Source organism: Cydia splendana, chromosome 11 (assembly GCF_910591565.1).
Source record: "Cydia splendana chromosome 11, ilCydSple1.2, whole genome shotgun sequence".
Lineage (NCBI taxonomy): Eukaryota > Metazoa > Arthropoda > Insecta > Lepidoptera > Tortricidae > Cydia > Cydia splendana.
Window position 1 is genome coordinate 1,818,031 of NC_085970.1, and position 22,520 is coordinate 1,840,550.

The window sequence follows — 22,520 nt, forward strand, 5'->3', positions numbered from 1 at the left end:
TTTATTGGTGCTCACGCGCTGGCCGAGTCGACAGTACTTAAGGCCAATTCGAACGTAGAACACTTAACATCAAAACGATATATCAAATGATGATTAAGTTATTGGGTTTTTAATAGTTTGTCTCACAACTTAATTCCTATTGGCCACGCGAACGAAGATTGCATAAAGTACGGCTACCACCAGTTTTGACATTGACATAACGCTCACGTTTACGTAACTTACTTTCTATGCATCTCGCTCGTACTCGCATATTAGTGCAAGCGAGATGTACAGAAAGTAAATTACGTAGACGTGAGCGTTATGTCAATGTCAAAACTGGTGGTAGCCGTACAAAAAAAAATCGTATAAGTATCATCTGCCGCGAATGCAGTCTTGGTCACTTTTTCTTTAAATCCCAGCCTTGGTCACTTTTTTCATTTATGACATCTACTTCAATTTAAAGGATGACTCACGCTAGACCGGGCCGGGGTCGGGCCGAAGCTTCCGGCGCTTCGTTTTCTATGGGAAGCACCACGTAATAACCGATCAGCCGTCATAGAAAATGACATGTCGGACGCCTCGGCTCGGGCCCGGCCCGGTCTAGTGTGAGTCATCCTTTAGGATATTAGTGAGAATGGCACTCGTAGTAGCGTTATTGTGATACCAATGTGTCACAGCATGACACTTGTTGTGTGGGCATTAGGTAATGTGCTTTTAAAATAACTACGTGTTTACGTCTGACATTTGTAATCAAATTAAATTAAGAGATTAAAGAAGATTTTTTTGTTTTTGTGAATTAATAGCATCTTTAGACTTTAGACGATGACGACCTCATCACAAGTTGAGTCAGAAAAACCCGAGAACTAAATTTACGCTGTTCTATTCAAGATTCAACCCTAAGGGGGGTTTCAAAACTTAGCAAACCTTTACTAATAGAAGTATTACAACAAATTAAATTATTTTCAGAAATAATTTTAATTTGTTTTTATTTGAAGTAGAAACACTATTATATAACTCATAAACTGAAATAAATGTCATATACTAAGAAAAAGTGACCAAGGCCTCCAGTGACCCAGGCTGGAATCGAACCAGCGTCCTCTGCTATCGCGGCCTGTGCCATTCGGCCACCGGGCCACAGCGGCATAGATCGAATGTTTTCAAGTATATGCACTTCTTACTGAATGCTTATGGCGCCCCCTGGCCATTCCTAAGATGGAACAGTATGGCTCGACCTTCTAACTGGATCATCTCAGCCTTGGTCACTTTTTTCTTAGTATATATGTATGACATTTATTTCAGTTTAGCAAACCTTTGTTGAATTATATCCCTTTCTAACAAACACAAATATCAAAATGACAGATAAGGACAAACGATTATCAAGGGTCTGTTAGACTTGACAAACATTTATGTATAACACTACTAGACAATAGAGATAACCCTAATCTGAAGTGATCTTTCATAGCATCTGTCATCCGATTTCTTTCTTTTCGCGCATGGAACATTGATGGGTCAAACAGATCACTGTGTTATGTCTTTCCTGTAGACATACACAAGAGTTAAGGGCTGTAAAGGTTAATTTTCTTTTTTAACCCTTATCCACGTGAAAATGTCCTCCTTTTATTTAGAGAACTATGATAAAATCATTGCTTACATGCCCACAAGCTGTTAACTATTGTCCACAGGAGAGAAAAATGTACTGTTCGCGATAACACACTAGTTTTCTCTCCTGTGGGCAATAGTTAACAGCTTGTGGGCATATAAGTAATGATTTTATCATAGTTCTTTAAATAAAAGGAGGACCTTTTCACGTGGATAAGGGTTAAATAAGAAAATTAACCTTTATAGCCCTTAACTCTTGTGTATGTCTACAGGAAAGACATAACACAGTGATCTGTTTGACCCTGATATAGATGAGCGAATGAGCGAGTCACATCATCAGTGAGTTTAAGAGTGAGCGAGTTCAATCAAAAGATATAGTTCATTTAAATCACTCACCCTTGAACGACACCTTTAATTAACTGGCGAACCTCAGTTTGCCGACCCCTCTCCCAGTCTGCGTGCGACAAACGCAATTTTCTATCAAAACAAGTGTCGCATTGCCACTTCGGATTACATGTTTGTGTGTGGAAGCGTTCGCGTTTTTGCGCCGGGTATAAATAAAATGATTTGTTTGTGACGCGCGACACCCGGTTGGGTCAGCTGGCCCGCCGCACACTGGAACCCGCCCATACATTGCTGTGCTCAAAACTACAATAAGTAAAATTAAGCAAAAAAAATACTATTCTACATTCGTAATGTCAAGTAGTGCTTATAATAATAATTATTTACATTATATTTATATTAAAAAATAAAATATTCCTATGATGACGTTACATATTCACCGATAAACATGTTGACAGCTTCCGGGTGAAATATTTTTGAATTAATAATTGGCAGAGGTCGTGTGCAGGTGATGATGGGATCAGAAGAAACCAAGAGCCTATTAAAAACATCTGTCATGTTGTCGAATCTACAAGTTTTACGACTAAATCTCTCTCGATAGTTTTTAAAATCCTTATTCCTCGCTTCCTGGGCCTCTTCACTTAAATTGCCTATTGGGATCAGGTGCTCAGATATTATTGCGACTCCTTGAATAAGGATTTTATGAACAGTAGGTGTCATGCGACACCACCGGTACAGTTTTACATATAACTTTGCTGTCTCTAGACAGTATTTTTTGAATTTACACGTATCGATCTTGTAGCCACTGGAAATTGTTTGTAAAATTATGTAAAAGCGACGTATGAGTTCTTCATCTATTTTAGTAATTTCGGCTGATATTTCGTAGTTTTGGAAAAATTTTCGAGCCACATTACCGTTATTAATATTGCCAAAACCTGGTTTTGGTTGATCTATTATTAAGGAAGTTATTAAGTTATTATTAAGTAAAATTGTATCACTTTTTTCATCTGAAACAGTCGAAATGCATAGAAATAACCTTAAGGTAAAATATTACGCACTAAAACATTGTTTTAGTGAGAAAAAGTTATATTTTCGCTAAAGTAAAAACGCCTGATCAAATAGTCGGAGCAAAAAATTTGGCCCATTTCGAAAACTGGACAACATCTTTTACTTTCGAATAAAGAATCTTAATAACGACAACTTTTTTAGCTATCATGCCTAAAAATTATCAAAAGATGTTGTCCATTATCGGAAATATGACCATTTTTATTAAATTACAATATATGTTACTATTTGTCGGAATACCACAAACCCAAAATTGTTTTAGAACATAAAATACGTAAAACATAATCTACATACCTTGCTCAAGATAAGTCATTGCGGATTTTGAGTTATTCATACCAACTACAATTACTTGAAATAACTATTTTGTTAATCAATACAAATTACCACTGAGATGTGACATATAAAATCCTAGACCTTTGACATAATGCAACTATGTAATGACAACTGATAATGAAGGTATTTTTCTGCAGTGAGGTGCAATATCTCCCTGTTTATGCATATATTTCAATTTGAGTACAAAATACCCACAATTGCAAAGTTGAGTTTTGAGCACTGCAATGTATGGGCGGGTTCCAGTGTGCGCCGGTGGAACGAACTTGGAAATATGTTGTAGCCCTGCCACATACCTCACACGGTTGACGAGGACAACAAAGTCATCCTATAAGGGTTCCGTTTTTCCTTTTGAGGTACGGTACCCTAAAAAGGACAAGATTCGTTGACTTTTTAACTGAATTTACTTTAATATAAGATTTTGAAATGATCATCTTTCGATTTCAATACCGTTATTCAGAACCACACTGTAGTTAAAATTAAAATAGTTTTACGGTTTAGTCTCACGTATTTTAGTCACTCGCGCGACACGTGAACGCTGCTCGCACTGTTAGTGCTTGAGAAAGGAGACCTAGGCTCTCCGAAACATGTCGCGCGAGTGACTAAAAACAAGTGAGTCTAAACCGTAAAAATATTTTAATGTCTCACGTCAGTTTAAATTCGATCACACTGTACTTGGCTAAAGGTAACATTGTTGCCATTCTTTATTTTAGACTTTAGTCATACATATTATGAAAACAAAGCTGCACTTTAAGGTGGAAGCAAGCCGCTTTGCATGGTGATAGTAGACACCAAAGTAAGCGATTTTTTCCGAAGCACCCATAAATTCACCCCTTAGGAGCCGAGATTTAGCGAGGTCTATTAGGAAAAAGAAAAAAAATCCACAAGTTTCAGGGAACAACAAATATTGAAAAAAATTATATAATTTGAAAGAAAATCACTTTTTTTAACGTAAAAAAATAAATACATAATCTTTTCAAACAATATTAGTGTGAAATTATTTAAAACCATTTTTTTCTCTTTTGCGTTTTATTCTTGCAAATAATGTCCTCGACTTTGAAGAATGTCTGAAAATAAGTATTTTTGGTTAAAGTCAAATATATTTCTTACTAAATGACGAAAACCACATCAAAATCGGTTCGGCAGTTTTTGAGATACAAGTTTCAGAAATTGGCTTACTTTAATTTATATGGGATTTTTCGTCTTATATAGTCCAAAAGGCGTGTAAGTCATAGTAAATTATATGTAAATTAGAAGGTACATGCTTAATTAATCTACATTAAGGATCATCATCATCATTCTCTTGCCCTTGTCCCATTCACTTGGGGTCGGCGCAGCATGTCTTTCTCTTCCACACCTCTCTGTCGCCCGTCATTTCATCATTCACTTGCGTTCGTTTCATATCATCTCTCACACAGTCCATCCACCTTTTCCTCGGTTTTCCTTTCCTCGTACTTCCCTCCACATTCATTCGTAATACCTTTCTCGTCACATGACTTTCATCCCTCCGCATCACATGCCCGTACCACGCTAGGCGATTTGCCCTTACTTTTTCTGTTATGGGTGCAACTTTCAGGCTTCCTCTTATAGTTATACTCATTCCTTATCCTATCCATTCTCGTCACGCCACACATCCATCTTAACATTCGCATCTCCGCTACATGCAATCTCAATCTCTACATTAAGGATATGTATATTATATATTTATTAGTGTCCGACCGAAGGTTCGGTTTCGGTTTCGGTTTCGGCCAGTTTCGGCCAAAAAATCATGTTTCGGCTGTAGTTTCGGTTTCGGCCAAAAAACGGCCGAACCTTTCGGCCGGGCCGAAACTTACGAAATGGTATTTCGTACTATGAAACTAAACTATGAGACAAAGACCAAAAGTTGGGGAATAAGTAGGACAACAATATTAATATGTACCTACATAATTATACTGATTAATGTATAGGTACCTACAGAAATTAATTGGTTTATTATAAAACACAATTCCACTAATGAGGGCGCTACTAGACGGTCGACGCAGTCTTAAGAGGCTGTTAATACCTATAACGCGCACACTGTCTAATTGTATCGGAGTAAATGAGATAGCACTGTCGCATGGTACTGGGCCTGGGCAAAGAAATAAGAAAACTCATCATCTTCCTTGCGTAATCCCGGAATATTTGCCACGGCTCATGGGAGCCTGGGGTCCAATTGACAACTAATCCCACGAATTGGCTTAGGTACTAGTTTTTACGAAAGCGACTGCCATCAGACTGACCTTCGAAGCCAGAGAGTAAACTAGGCCTTATCGGGACTAGTCCGGCTTCCTCACTATGTTTTTCCTTCACCGAAAAGCAAATACATAGTAAATATCAAATGATATTTCGTATATAAGTTCCGAAAAAGTCATTCCTACGAGCCGCGGTTTGTACCTTGCGACCTTCGGATTGAAAGTCGCACGCTCTTACCGCTAGGCCACCAGCGCTCAAGGAAATATCTCGCTTTTTAATACAATGGACATTGGTTGGAGTCTCTGTGCTCAACTACTTATCCTGAAGCCTGAAGCACGGCTTTGACTTCGCCATGAAAGTTCGCCTCACTGGGGCACTTCGGACGTTTAGGCCCACGTGAAGATCGGTACCCGGCCTTGCGATATTGTCAACAAAAAATTCGCGCTCGCTGCGCTCGCGTTTTTGGTTGACCCTATATCTACGTGTTGGCTTGACTAGTGAATGAATAGAGTTAGACCAAGACATTACTGCAATTATTTTGATAGCATCCGCAGTGCAACTAGTGCAAATGTTATTTATACGTCATAATTTCATAGAAGTTTTGACGTTTAAAATAACACATGCACTGCGTGTGTTATCAAATCGTTGCAGAATTATCTTGGTCTAACTCTAGTAACTTTCTTAAAAAACTGCTTAAGTAACATCAATTTCAAGGACATTGGGTGTTGACAGCCCCATAATATGTGTGTAAAAGCGGTTTTATAACATTTTTTCAACGATTTTAACAAGTCTACAAAAGGTTCGGTTTCGGTTTCGGTTTCGGCCGAAACTAGAGCCAAAGCCGAACATTCGGTTTCGGTTTCGGTTTCGGCAACAAAACATGTTTCGGTCGGACACTAATATTTATATGTGGAAAATTGCCATAGTCGCCATCTTACACAAAAAAGGAGATATATCTAAGCCGAGTAATTTTCGCCCCATAAGCCTCCTTTCCCATACGTACAAACTCTTTGCAAAAGTTTTATGCAACCGCCTAACTTGTATCCTCGATGAATGCCAACCTCCTGATCGGATTCTCTACAATCGACCATATACATGCGGTAAAGCAGTTAATGGAGAAAAGTCACGAGTACAACCGGACGGATTACGAAAAATCCTTCGACAGTGTCGAACATTGGGCGGTGTTTGACTCTCTCCATCCCTGCTCAATCGACAATCGCTACGTGGATCTGCTCTGGGAGCTATATACCTCGGCAACAATGCAAGTTTGGCTTTACAAACTCAGTAACCCAATATTTATCGAAAGGGGATACCATTTCACCCAAGTTTTTACGGCAGTGCTAGACGACGTGCTAGAAAACGCTTGCATGGGACGGAACTGGTGTCAATATTCATAGTGTCTTCTTTTTGCACCTGCTTTTTGATCTTAAGCTGAATACGTCCAGGACTAAAGTTATGACGAACATCTCTAGTAAATCGATTCCAACCGTTACGGTTGGGAACGAAATTCAGGAGGATTGTGGTCGAGCAATACGTGTATCTTGGATATATTCTATCATTTGACAAACACATCAGGAGAAGAATATCTCCAGGAGAATCCAGCTGGGTTGGGCGGCATTCAATAAACTAGCGGACATCCTCAAACCCGTTAACATCCCACAATGCTTGAAAACTCGCCTCTAACCAATGTGTCCTGCCTACCATGACCTACGGTGCTGAGACGAACGCCCACTAAAGAGGCTGTGTATAAAATCCGAGTGGCACAGAGAGCCATGGAGCGCGCCATGCTCGGCATCAAACTTCAAGACCGAGTGAGGAAAGTCGAGATCCGACGCCGCACCAAGATGCAAGACGTCGGATGCGTCATCACCAAACTTACTCGTAAATGGAGCTGGGCGGGACATGTTGCCAGGCAGAGTGATGGCAGGTGGGCCAAAATGTTAACGGAATGGTGGCCGCTTTCAGACGAAAGAAGTGCCTGGCGTCCGTTCGCTCGTTGGGTGGACGACATTCCGAAGATTGCGGGTCACTTCTGGATGAGTTTGGCTCAGGACCGGGATAAGTGGTGTACTCGAAGAGAGGCCTATGCTCAGCAGTGGGCGATTAAAGGCTGATATGATGGTATTATATATTTACAAGAAAAAGATTATTCATCTTCAGCTTCATTAAACTGCTGACTGAAATAAAAAAGAGAATAAAATGTAGATCTTTTTTACAGATAAATATACTTTATATTGAAAATGTTATTATTTTTAGCAAATTATATAATTTATTATACGTACTTTAACGTACCTACTAACTTTACAACTTTGATTTGCCCAATATTCGGTAGGGATTAAAGTACTAGCCCTACTTTTAAACACAATGCCTCATAATTTGTTCAATGAATTTGAAGATATATGTATAAATGTTTATATAATACATAGATAAAGCTGTATTTTATATTAATAAGAAAAGCACAACATAGTTAGAACTTAATACATTACTTAAAAGTAGTCACTAATTATAAATCGTCATGTCAATAAAACTAGGCCAATTTCTGGAACATGAATCTTATAAACTACTTAACCGATTTTGATGCGGTTATCAGTTTCTGATAAGAAATAAGTTAGACTTTATTATTAAGTATTTATTTGCAGACATTTTTTAACGTGGAAGACACTATTTGAAAAATAAAACGTCAAAGGTTTTTTTTATAATTTTACACTAACACTATATTTCTTTGATATAATTTTGTATATTTTTTTTACATCAATCAAAGTTATTTTCTTTCGATTGACATCAAATTTATCTTAATCGGATGATCTATGAAACTTGTAGATTTTTTTTCCTGTTTTTCTCGGCTCCTAAGGGACGAAATTACGGGTGCTTCGAAAAAAATCGTTTTATTTGGTCTCCACTATCATCGTGCAAAGTGGCTTGCTTCCACCTCAAAATGCAGCGTTCCGGCAAAAAAGCTCCATAATTAGTAAGACTACTTATAATAGTCATTTTATTTCATAATACAGATGCATACAAACTTAATATACCTAATTAAATAACTAACCTATAAAACTTAAAAACTAAATCTAAAAATGAATAAAACTAATCTTAAAATAAATAACTACAAACTATTCCCCTGCGGTATGGTGCCGTAGATGCTGGCAGCATTTCCTCGCTGTATCGCAATACATTCTTTGTGCGAGGAAGCTGCCAGCTCTACGATCACCAGTGGCGTCTGCTATTCTTTTGGACTTATTACATTTTTTTAAATAAATAATGTTGTGTGTGCAGAGAATGCGGTGGCGACGACCAAGCCCAAGCGGAGGGCGTACCTGCTGAAGCGGAAGGCGCTGACCACCGGCTTCTTCGACCAGAAGAATGCCGACAAGGACAAAGGTTAGTTAATTCATTATTGAATGATGCATAGGTCAATACAAGTTTACCTAAGTTGGAATATGAACGAATTATCTGGCTGGTATATTGAAGACTGTGTTATACACAAACAATCCACCATTCCACAGCCGCTCATGATCATGGTGGTCGCTGGTGGAGAGGCTTCACTCTGTGTTATAGAGACATGCCGTAGCTCGTAGCTTGCTACGTCACAGAGGCCTCTACGCCGTAGCACCTATGTTGGTGATCAGTAGCTGTGAGCATCAGTCTACGCTGTCCCACCACTCATAAAGTCATAACTATCGCATCACATTTGAAAACCAGGAGGCGTACAGATTATAATTAGGTTTAGATTTATTTATTTCAAGATGAAAATAACACTATAAATTTGCTACATTCGTCAAAATTATGTTTATCTTCTCTTCTTCTCATGATCGTCAAAATTACTTACATTATAAATTTAAAATAATAAAATAAATTGTGTCTTCCTATAACGATCGTCATGTACAAAGAAAAACATGTCAAACAATTCAATATAAACCAAGTTAACATTAAAGTCAATGTCAACGTATGTTTAATATTTAAAACTTTCGCGTTTTGAATAAATATTAACTCACATTAACCTCTAGCCGCCCATTCGTCAAACCTTACCAAGCAAAATGAAATTTTATTTTGTCAACACAAAGTTCAAATTAGAATGGAACAGGAGACCTTTTTATAGGTCTCTGGGCGTCTAGAGGTTATTAGACGGGTTTATCGTTAGGTAAATTCGCGATAGACCCGTCTATAAATGTGAGTTAACAGGAAGCGTATTCTGAATGACATATTATGAAAGAATATGACATATTATGAAGGGATGAAAGTCATATGACGAGAAAGGTATTACGAATGAATGTGGAGGGAAGTAACGGGAGAGGAAAACCGAGAAAAAGGTGGATGGACTGTCTGACGCCGCCTGCCGTATTCGAACTTCAAGATATTCACAAGAGACGACACGTACTAGATCCATTCTAGATACGTTATAGTTTAGATATCAACTAGTTCTCTTTTGCAGCGCAATTCGGGCAACCAATGTCACTTTTACGTTAGATAGAGTAAGATATCTATTAGACGTGAATTGGATCTCTAAGTCATATCCTGTGGAAATCGTTCAACGTATCTCCAGAATCGCGCAAATGTCAAATTTGACAGGTTAGATCTTAAACATCGTTATCGTATCTTGGTGATGTCTACAAGATGTCTAATATATGTCTATTTCAAAATCCGAATCGGGCCTATAATATGAAAGAAAAAGCGAGAAAAATTGTCACACGAATAAAGTACAGACATGTCATAGTCTAATAAAACATGGTCTTCCATTCCCAGAGTGACACAGGCCTACGTCACAACAACATGGCCGCTATGTATAGCGCTATCGCATATTATCATATAGCGCTGTCGCATGATGACGTAGGCCCATGTCAGTTAGGTGACCTAGAAAAGACGGGAATGGAGTACCAGGCGGAGTATATTATTATACCATGAGACATGTCGTCCATGTGGTACATTAGTTTTCGACTATGGTATTGGGTTAAGAAGCCATTGTGTTGAACACGGGGTCCCTTTGTTTCACATAAAGTTTTAAGTCATAATGTATTGTTTGTCATATTATCATTCGTCATAAAACTAAAACCGTTAACTTTTCAGGATTTTCGTAAGGTTATTGTATAGATAGGTTAGGTTAGGTTTGTTTTATGGCAATCCTGAAAAGTTACGGGTTTCTGAACCAAACAAATTATGACTAACGAAAATACGGACCAACAATACATTATGAATTAAAACTTTTTGGCAAACAATCAGAGACCCGTTGAACACATTCGTGTATTTCGACGTTTAGTGTTAGACCTAGCTAAGTTGGCAACGATTTTGATAGCCCAGACCAAGCAAATCTAATACCTTTTTTAAACGAGCAATTCTTGTATATTTATTTATACCTATATTTCGGGGATCTCGGAAACGGCTCTAACGATTTCGATGAAATTTGGTATATGGGGGTTTTCGGGGCCGAAAAAATCTATCTAGCTAGGTCTTATCTTTGGGAAAACGCGTAATTTTGAATTTATATGTTTTCCCAGATATTGTTATTTAAACTTCATAACTTCATAGAAGTTTGATGTTTAAAATAACACTTGCCCTGCGTGCGCTATCAAAATCGTTGCAGACTCTTGGTCTCCTAGTAACATGATGTAAGTAAGTAAGTGGGCAGTAAACAGGTAATATTAGTACAAGTGCAATGAGTAAAGCGCGCGCGCTGGCAGCCGCTCGCATTACTGCGGCCTGTTAGTCACGCATTCCTACTACAGACGGCATAGTAAAACATATGTTATCGATTTTGACTAGTCTGTATTCTGCGCCGATAAACTAGACATGCGAATGTGAAGATCAATAGTAGCCCCCAGGCAACGAACTACAATAACTACCTACATATAGAAATCTGACTAATTGAGCTCAAAAACCGGACAAGTGCGAGTCGGACTAGCCCACCGAGGGTTCCACTTACACTTTATTCAGAAACTAAAGGTTTCATACCTAACTATAGGTGTCAGGCTTGCTTCAGGTTTTATACTTATACGGTAAGTTTCAATCATGTGAACCGTGAACCAAATGACTGAATGAATGAATGTGAATCAGTTCGAATCATGTGTGTGGTAAATTGAGAGCAGTAGTCTGCCCTCCTAAGCCGAATAGCGGTACTCAATCTATAGATCGCAATACTGATTTTCCTTGATGAAATCGTCTGCGTTAGTTTGGTAATAAAATAACCCGGCCAGACCAAAACGATAAATCTCTTTGATGCATCCATCTCGCCGACAACCACGAAAACTAAATTATCCGTCTCAGGTTTACTTTTATTACGGTTTAAACGTATCATTCAAAATTGATTCCCACGTGGAGATGAAATTTACAACGACGACGATTTATTACAGTTTTAAAAAGTTTAAAAAAAGCAACCGATATTTATGATGTTTGTTTGGGTTTTCTAAATCCTGACGTTTGGATGTATCGCCGTGTTTCGTTTGCAATAAATAAAACTGTAAAAGACGCGTTGATAAGTTAATTTAACTGGTTCCGCGAAATATAACGGGATAATCAATTCATAGAAATTGTTAGCGCTCTGGCAACCCAGCCAGCTTCGAACCAACCAATGATGTGTGGAGATGCAGCCCAAGATGCCAACATGTACGGCGAGATCAGCGGCCAATCAGAAAGTGCGATGCTAGCGCCAATATTTCGCCTATAAGACTCATCCCCAGGCAGCGGCCCACTCTCATCTCTCTCTTGCTATCTAACCACCGAACGAAACGCACGTGTCCTAGACAATTATAAAAGAACCTTTTGTATTGCACATCACCATTAAAAGAATGGTATATTTTTAATTATTTGTTTTATTTAAATAGCCCAAAAGGCTTAAACATAAATAGTCACAATCTGAAATTAAATTTAGTTTAAATAAGTTTATTAACAAAAAATAAAATATTTGTGATGTAATATTTTATCACTAATAGTGATCGCTGACTATACTTTTCTACAGGCAACTAATACTTATCGTTACAATTCTAACAACCCTGAAATAAAATTAGGTTGCGTTGTTTTATCACAGACTTCCTATGGCAACCTCCTATCATAAGATCAGCTCGATGAAACCATAATATTGCATTGTCACCCAACTTACATAACGTATGTGAAGTTTCAGCTGAATTGAATAATGGAAAGTGGGTCTAATTTAGCTTGAAAGATTTGACCCGAACAAACAAACAAATGAACAAACATTGTAAGTTAAATAAAAACTTGTAAAAAAGTGCTTGACTCGTCGGTGGCCAAACGGCTAGACTCCACCTGGGCGCTGAAAAAAAACTTAATTTCAAGATGGCGTTTATAGCATCTTCGCATGCGGGGGCGAAATTCCTGTAGCGAGCCAAACTCGAGATCAAAATATTTACGTGCTAGTAGAAAATTATCAACACATTAAATAATTATCAAACAAGATTATCGATCGGGCGTGTCTGATATTTTTTTAAAGTGCTCTCGTTCGCTTTGATGCGTTTTATGAAAAATGATATTTAGGTAAAGAGGCGAAGAGTGATTGAAAACATGTATTTTAAATTCAGCGAGCAGGGTAGAGCTGTATTATTTAGGCTTTTTTTAGGGTACCCAAAGGGTAAAAACGGGATCCTATTACTAAGACTCCACTGTCCGTCTGTCACCAGGCTGTACATATAGTTGGTCAAGCAAATCTTGTCAGTAGAAAAAGGCGCGAAATTCAAATTTTCTATGGGACGATAACCCTTCGAGCCTACAAATTTTAAATTTGCCGCCTTTTTCTACTGACAAGATTTGCTTGACCAAGTATATCTCATGACTCATGAACCATGATAGACAGTTGAAATCTTTAGATGATGTATTTCTGTTGCCGCTATAACAACAAATACTAAATAGTGCGGAACCCTCGGTGGGCGAGTCCAGCTAGCACTTGTCCGGTTTTTTAATTATATCTTACCAAGGTTTTTTACCGTATTGTGTCTGAGATGTATTTCGGTTGAAATTATTGTTAACACGATTAGCACCTTTTTGTCATCTTGTGTTGTTATGTAACAATCGAACTGTAATTTTATTTGTTTCTAAAGGGACTTTGGTTACAGTAAAGTCACATTGGGGCCTATTTACACATTAGTATTTATTGAGAGTTCGTATTCGTACATTTGCTATAGCCCGACAAGAAATTGTAGAAAATAAATGAGGGCGCCACTTCCTACGTAACTGTCATATTTTAAACGTAAAATGCTTAAACTTGGCAACAATTTAATAATGGATTTCTTTTAGTTCCGTTTTATTTAATTTCTAATAAACTCGCTACAAACTCTTATCAATATGTAAACAGGCCCTAATGTGAAGACTAGCCACACTTATCCCGCAGCCACAATTACCCGTATTGACCATACAGTAATATTACTAATTACCAACTAGATTACAGTCTAAAATTACGGCTGCATCATCGGAGCCCACTCTCTTGGAGCGCCATCCTCGTTATCGCGCCCATCAAAACGGCTCTGCCAATGCATGGCTCACTGTGCAGAAATACTTCTGGCCTTTTATGTGCTTAGCTACTATATTTGTTTATTTAAAATAACATCACTAGTTTCTATCTATAACTACAACATTAAATGTGTGGTATATATAGTCCTCCTCATCGATTTCGATGACGGCGACCTCAGCAATTACGGATTACGCCTGTTATGGGCCCGAATGTGGCTGGCCAGGCCGAACTTGGTCTTAAAGACTCTTCTGCAGGTGTTACAATAGAGCTGGCCAGACGTGTTGTACGTATACGCGTAAGAGGGCTTCGGTATCTGTGTGTGTAACCAGACATCGTAAATTTTATAGCATTTTTGGTGCAGCGGAGTGGTGTTAACGGAATTGGTATAGATAATTCCAACTGAAATGGTAAATTAAGGTTAATATTAACGTAATTAACGCTAATTAACCTTCCATGCCATTAAGCCGTTTCGTCGGTTCCAATTTTAATATAATACATTCAGTATTTTTTGTCTCCGGAAAACACTCCATATTACTGGCATTGAGAGTCATCCCTTTGCAAATATTGGCACAGTCACTTGTTTTTGCAAAAAAATCCTTATTATGTTTTTTTGACCTAAGTGTAGGTGAGATTTCAAGATAAGAACTTAACATTCTACCCAACTAGCAAAATAGTCGTATAAGAATTGATTTACTCAGCCTGTAATCGTATAACAGCCGAGTTACGGTTGTTGAAGCACCAATATATCGTATAATAGCGGTTAACTCGACTATTTAGCAATTTTCGCTAATTAGTGCTATAATCCTGTCGTATAAACGTTTATAGCACTATCTTTTAGCACTTTTATTCCACCTTTTAATAAATGCTGAGTTAGCGCTACTAAATCACTTTTATTCAGCATAATTGTTCTATTAAAATCATATAACAGCTATAGATTAGCTAATTGTCTGAATAAGGCACTTTAATACAACTGTTACTCAACTCTCTTCTCTGTTGCTATAAAAGCCTATTAAAAGCAATCAAATAACCATTTGGCAACAATGCTGCTGTAACAGCGCGCTTATATCATAATTCGGGTAATGGAGTTCAAACCGCTGTTATAGGAGCTGAAGTGTATTTACAGGTTTTATTCAAAATGTATTCAGCTAAGAGTACTTTTAAAGAGTTTTGAACTACATTAACAGCACAAGTCAGCCATGTTGACGTTTCAATATAGTCCGGTGGCCAACTGCATGAAACCCTACCTGACAAAAAAATAGAATAATCCTACTCTGTAGGGGTAGCTGACTTTTAGTAGCATCAACTGTTCTTGGTCGGCCGCGGCTTAATTTCGCAAATTTTGCGTAAATGGCAAAATAGTGGCACAAAAATTCATCAAAAAAAAAAACCCCATCGTATAATAGAATGAAACTTGCATGGTAGGATAGCTGCCTTTGAGGACAGCAAAACAAAACTGCTCTTGGTCGGCCGTGGCTTAACTTGGCAAATTTTGCGCAAATGGCAAAAAAGTGGTACTTACAAATATTCATCAAAAAAACAAAAGTGGTCAGCTACATCCTGTGTTGGCAGGTTCTTGTGTCCGACCGAATTTGTGGTACCACGTGACAGCTACAATTTACCTCATCGAAAAATAGAATCAAAACAACTGATTGTAATACCACAGAATAATTAATAGTACTACCGTACAGAAAGGAAACTTCCTACAAAAACGAAGTTTGACAGCGGTTCAGGGTCGAATCATGCTGTCCCTTTCTAATATATGGCACTATCCCTTTCGGCTATTTAGGGTTGTCAAAAATCAAGTGATTATCTTATCTGTGGTCGTGCACGCAAAAGGAAGTCAAGTGGTGCCAACCCTAATAATTGCTCGGAGCAATGCTGAGCCGAGCGGAGCCGAGTTTGACCGAAGTCAGGAGTTTCGCACCCCTGGTAATACCTACATTAAATTTGTTGACATATGTCTTGGTCGGCCTCACCTTAGCCTGACAGCGTTTTCAGTCCGTCCGCATTAAAAAAAAACCGGGCAAGTGCGAGTCGGACTCGCGCACGAAGGGTTCCGTACCATAATGCAAAAAAAAAAGCAAAAAAAAACGGTCACCCATCCAAGTACTGACCACTCCCGACGTTGCTTAACTTTGGTCAAAAATCACGTTTGTTGTATGGGAGCCCCATTTAAATCTTTATTTTATTCTGTTTTTAGTATTTGTTGTTATAGCGGCAACAGAAATACATCATCTGTGAAAATTTCAACTGTCTAGCTATCACGGTTCGTGAGATACAGCCTGGTGACAGACGGACGGACGGACGGACGGACGGACGGACAGCGAAGTCTTAGTAATAGGGTCCCGTTTTACCCTTTGGGTACGGAACCCTAAAAAAGTCAATGGCAGCTATCCTACCATACAAGTGACATTCTATTTTTCGATGAGGTAAATTGTAGCTCACTTGGTACCACAAATTCGGTCGGACACAGGAACCTGCCAACACAGGATGTAGCTGACCACTTTTGTTTTTTTGATGAATATTTGTACCACTTTTTTGCCATTTGCGCAAAATTTGCCAAGTTAAGCCACGGCCGACCAAGAGCAGTTGAAGCTGCTAAAAGTCCTACCCCTACAGAGTAGGATTTTTCAATTTTCTTATCAGGTAGGGTTTCATGCAGTCGGCCATCGGACTATAAATCCATAAACATGGCGACATCATGTGTTATAAGTGTAGCAGTAAACGCAGTTACTCGACTTATAGTCGAATTAATGAGATATAACAGAAACTAGATCGTGTAAGCAAATTTTTACTTATTTTTATTAATATTTTTTTATTGAAATTTAAGAAAATAGGCGGCCCATGAATATATATGAACCAGTGCCTTTGGTTTTATCAATAAAGTATTTTTCGCGCTGGGTTTTACTGTATTACGTGTACTTACAGACAGTAAAAACTTATGTACACAATCACGGTAAAAATAAATGTCATGGATGACAGCAGTAAAAATACTTAAGTACCTTTTTGTTTTATTAGACACGTGAAGACGATTAGGCCTCAAACTTAATCAAATAATTGAAATATAATCGCTTACCTGAGATCGTTTTTAGCACTTATTAGTTGAATAAAAGCATTTACTGCACTCTTACACATTTAAAATGCCGAGTAAAAGCAATCCGGCTACCTTTACGAAACATTTTTGCTGAGAAAAAGCAGTGCGGCTGCTTTTATAGAACACTTTTACTGAGTAATAGTAAATTGCTAATGTTTATAGAACAAATAGTCGAGTAAAAGCACTATCGTTAGTATCGTTGCTATTAAAACACTAGAAGTGCTTTTATCCACTTTTACTCAACTCTTACAGCATCGATTTGCTTCTTATACAGCGCTTACTCGATTTTTATAACACTTTTAGTCTGTATAAGTGCGCCTTTTCGCGTTGAGTAAACGCTTACAGGACTTCTACTCGACTGTTTTTACACCGTTTATAGCACCAAAAAGCGAAAATAAAAACGTGCTCTCAACTTTTATAGCACATAGATTTGCTAGTTGGGTAGTCACAAAATACCTACACCTCTGAAATATTATCTGTAGTCATATCCGGTTAACATTCGGCCCTGCTTCATTTGACGTCTTTTGTTATTAAAATTCTCGGTATCCATACTTCACTTCATACCACTCCAGTGAAATATCAAAATATGTCAAGCAATTTTCGACTTAAAATACGTGAGTGACCCGTTGAGAATGAATACCTACAGGAGCAGTTTATCGGTCCCTCACGAATGAAGTCGCGTGTGACGGCTAGTGAGTAAATAAATATGTTGCTGTTACCCATTTTCAACCCACATAAGATTAAACTTGTTTCATATCGTCTTGTTAATTAATTTACGACGCGTGCTGTTTTTTGTCATCCAGAATCATAAAATTAAGATCAAAGACGGCATAACTCTGTGTCTATTAACATATTTTCGCGTACATAATTAAGTTCTTTCGGATTCGTGCCAGCTCTGGTTGTCTACGGCTGGTTTACTTTATAATGGGGGAGGTGACTGAGGTGAGTAAAAGAGCATTTTAGATGTAGATGGCGCTTTTCTATATTCCATACAACCATGGGATTATCGTAGATTCTTCACCAGAAACATCACTTTTGAAACTAACAGAGAATCCATTAATAATCCTAATGTAGTAATCAAATGTAGTAACATCTTCTCGCTTATTTGGATTTATTAATAACAAGCAAAGTGAAAAAAAAAACTAAACGTTAAAATTAAAACTAAAATATAACAAATCTTAAACTAAACTTATAAGTAAAAAACCGGGCAAGTGCGAGTCGGACTCGCGCACGAAGGGTTCCGTACCATAATGCAAAAAAAAACGAAAAAAACAGCAAAAAAAAAACGGTCACCCATCCAAGTACTGACCACTCCCGACGTTGCTTAACTTTGGTCAAAAATCACGTTTGTTGTATGGGAGCCCCATTTAAATCTTTATTTTATTCTGTTTTTAGTATTTGTTGTTATAGCGGCAACAGAAATACATCATCTGTGAAAATTTCAACTGTCTAGCTATCACGGTTCGTGAGATACAGCCTGGTGACATACAGACGGACGGACGGACGGACGGACGGACAGCGAAGTCTTAGTAATAGGGTCCCGTTTTACCCTTTGGTTACGGAACCCTAAAAATGCTCCCCAGATCACCTTCATGAGTTATGGTGCCCTGGATCTCAGACAATCATAAGTTCATCACACACTACTTACAAACACGTGACATTCTGGAGCTGAACCGAGCAATGCATTCAAGCAGTGTAAATCTCAAACTAAATGGAAATTTAAAATATGAAAGTAGACAAAATATAAAGTGAGCCGATCTTGTTCAAACTTGTTCGAGAAATCGGCTTACTTTATATTTCGTCAACCTTACTAGGGATAGCAAGTAGCAACTGGCACACCAAGACTCAAGACATAGAGAGTTGGCGCAAACTGGGAGAGGGCTTTACTCACGAGGAGGTCCGCTTATTAAAAAAAATAAAAATAGTGTAGTATGTATATGTATAATTTTTTTTTTTACTAGCCCATGTGTGTGTCCCACTGCTGAGCAAAGGCCTCCCCTCTCCCTTTCCAGTCCTCCCTGTGCTGAGCAAGATCCCGCCAATCCCGCTGGAATGCATCCAGGTCGTCCCGCCATCTCTTTCTCGGTCTGCCTCTGCCTCGACTACCCTGGGGATGCCAGCTAGTGGCTATTTTGGCCCATCTGTCATCATGCATCCGGCAGACATGTCCAGCCTAGTCCCACTTTAGCCTGGCGGTCTATACCCCAAAAAAAAAAAATAGGTATAAATTATACTATATAAATATTAAATAAGAGTTATATTATGTAACCTTAGTTTGTAAACTTTAGTTAGTAATGAGTAGGAATAAAAGGTTTTTTATTTTTTTATTTACTAGGGATAGAATGTACATTACGATACAAGTGCGAAAAGTAGGAAATTCTGATTATCGCCACTCGTTGCGAATTACCTTTTCGCACGTGTATTGTGCAGCGTTTTAGTGTATGGCCCTTAAAATTTTTGACATACGCACGTATTGTCCTCAATCCCACCCTATTTATAGGGCGGTAAAGTAGCACCATATGTCATCATCATCATCATCTCAGCCTATATACGTCCCACTGCTGGGCACAGGCCTCCTCTCATGCGCGACAGGGCTTGGGCTATAGTCCCCACGCTAGCCCAATGCGGATTGGGGACTTCACATACACCTTTGAATTTCTTCGCAGATGTATGCAGGTTTCCTCACGATGTTTTCCTTCACCGAAAAGCTATTAGTAGTAAATATCAAATGATCGTTTCGAAAAACTCATTGGTACGAGCCAGGATTTGAACCCGCGACCTCCGGATTGAAAGTCAGACGTCATATCCACTCGGCAACCACTGCTTGTGCTGTAAAATATTTAACCAGGCCTAATAACCATGAGATCCGCATCAAAAATGTTGTTTATGCGGTAACAATCGCCGGCCGGCGGTCCGCGAACTATTTATAACCGAGCGCCTACACTTTACTATTCATATTGGAGATGGAAAAGATAACCAACTGGGTTTTCTTTTAGTTTTTTGCGGGTTTAGCAGGTCAAGGTAGTACGGCTTTCCCATAGATCTTGAATGAGACGCTTACGCTTTATAAATAATACGCTTTGCTTGAAGATAATTGAAGTAAGCAAAAAGGAAGCCACCACGTACCTGGTTTACTTTATAACATTAATATGCATAAATATAAAACTGTTTTTTTTTCTATGTATGAAATAAATAAAAAAAATGTTTTGTATAATAATAACCTGCCGACTACAAATTAAAAATAAACGTGGGCATTTTCAAGCTTCGTGAATAGTGGGTGGCATCATTGCAATCTTGGTCGCACTTTTAATAATTTAGTTAATAGGCAATCTTGTTGCATGCAAACTTTTTGCATGCAATTGACCCCTTCAGTATATAATTTGTTTCTTATTTCAAAGGTTTATCAATATTCAAGATGGTAGGCATAGGACTAAATAGTAGACCGGCCAACGAAAGAAAGAGAGAGAGTCTTCTAAAAATCGATTTTCGCTCAAGTCGTCTCGGATATGGGTGAATATGGTATCGATGCATTCAGTGTGATGCCCTGAACCCAAATATATGAGATGACAAGCACGAAAGTGGTGGGGGTAGTTGCTGTGACGTCATAAAGTCGGCAGTACAAACTTTTTTTATTTTCTTTTAAACATACCATGTGGGGTACCAAATGAAAGGGCTTTGTGAGTAGATCACAAATATATAACATACTGTAACATTTTCAATACTTGGTCTAACAACAATGTACTCTAAATTGAAAATGGCTGAATGAATTAGTCCAAAATACATACAAAGTGACTGTGAATATCCTTTATATCATGATAAAAAATAATTAACCAGATATATCAATAAATAAGAAAAGTACATCAAGTTGAAAAAAGTATAATTTTCTGTTACATTAAACTGTAATTATGATTAAAACAAACAAAAAAACCCGACTGTTGACCTAAAGCCTGAGAAAACGGCCCTCTAAAAGTATAGTTGTAAGTATGTGTTTTACAAACTTTGGTGTTTCATAAAATAAATTAATGGTTCTCTCAAGCGACCTTGTTTAACCACTTCCTCGCAAAATCTCTACAAAGTCACTGTGAGACCACACGTCCTTGTCCTTCCAACGATTTATGTGGCCAATTGCCGTGTTTGGATAACCCAAAAACATTATTTTTAGTGGAACCTTGAGCAACATTGTTTAATTGCTCGAAATAGGCGATCGGGCGAGCAATATTTATAGTTATAAAGGAAAACACACTCACCACCTGTTTTAGTAACAATAAAGGTCATATTCCTACAACACTTCCATAGTGACATAAGACGTTTTGGTTGTGTGAAAACGTCAGCTCATTCTTAAGGTTAGCAATGGAAACTGAACTCTATTTGTAATGAGTAAGGTTGGTTTTGAGATGACGTGCGTCCAGGTGTTCATTTTTAACACCTGGGTTAGAGTAAACATCTGCAAGCATGACGGCCGCGCTAAACGGTTAGATGTAAAGATAACACTTTATGTATTTTGTTAGAACCCCCTACTTTATTCAGGACTACATCGTGTATTGTATACCTATCGTAATTTGGTTGGGTTGGTTTATTTTCTCGGGACCCCAAAAATGGGATAAATACTAAAAATGGGATTCTCGAATCTGTTAGTACGGACAAGTACGGACCAGACATTGGATTATAGGGGGGATAAATGTAATGACACAGGTAGGGAGTTCCTATATCGATAAACTCAACTATCGATGCTTATCTCATACCTAAACAAGTGATCGCTCCAAGTTTTGATAGTATGGTCGTATATTTTTCAACAAAATTATGTTTTTCATACAAAACTTGGAACGATCACATAGGAACTCCTTTTCCCGGCATAAAAAAATGAGTAATTCTTTTTTTAAAGTTAAGTATTACGCCAAATAAAAATTGTTTAGGTACTTCTACTTTAGCTCATTTTATCCTTGCATCTTCAGCCCAGAGTCCGCTCGGCAACCAATTCCTAGTTTTACCAATTTTCCTTATAGCAACATATTCGCGAGACCTTGCTCCGTGTTCTTGTATTTTTGTTTAAGTGTTTGGTTTGAAACGGCGCCAAATCACGGAGAAAGCATTTTCCTCAAATATGTGTGTCACGAGTACAATAATTATCGGATCGTTACGATTTGTTGAAGATTTAATGGTTGAAAAAGGAAAACAAATACATAACAGAAATTTACAAACACAGTAAAAGCGCCACTAACCCGGGGTTAACCGGTTAAACCGTTAACCTAGTGTCAAATTGGACTGGTAACCATGGTAACTCCAGGTTTAACCAGGGTTAGTGAATGGTGCAAATGGCCTTAAGGGTGAATCCAAAGCCGAAGCGTCATGCAGACACCTCAGTTTTCTATACGAAGCATCACGAGATCACCGATCACCCGTCATAGAAAACGAAGGATGCCGGATGACTCGGTGCGGACCGGGACCGTT

The 22,520-nt window shown here is 38.2% G+C and overlaps 1 protein-coding gene across 1 annotated transcript in view; it reads left to right on the forward strand.

Annotated features, from left to right (window-relative positions):
• LOC134794718 (uncharacterized) overlaps window positions 1-22,520 on the forward strand; it is a 97,001-nt gene that overhangs the window by 48,592 nt on the left and 25,889 nt on the right. Inside the window, exon 3 of the mRNA XM_063766504.1 lies at window positions 8,803-8,907. Coding sequence (XP_063622574.1) covers window positions 8,803-8,907 — 105 coding nt within the window. The remainder of the gene's footprint in view (window positions 1-8,802; window positions 8,908-22,520) is intronic.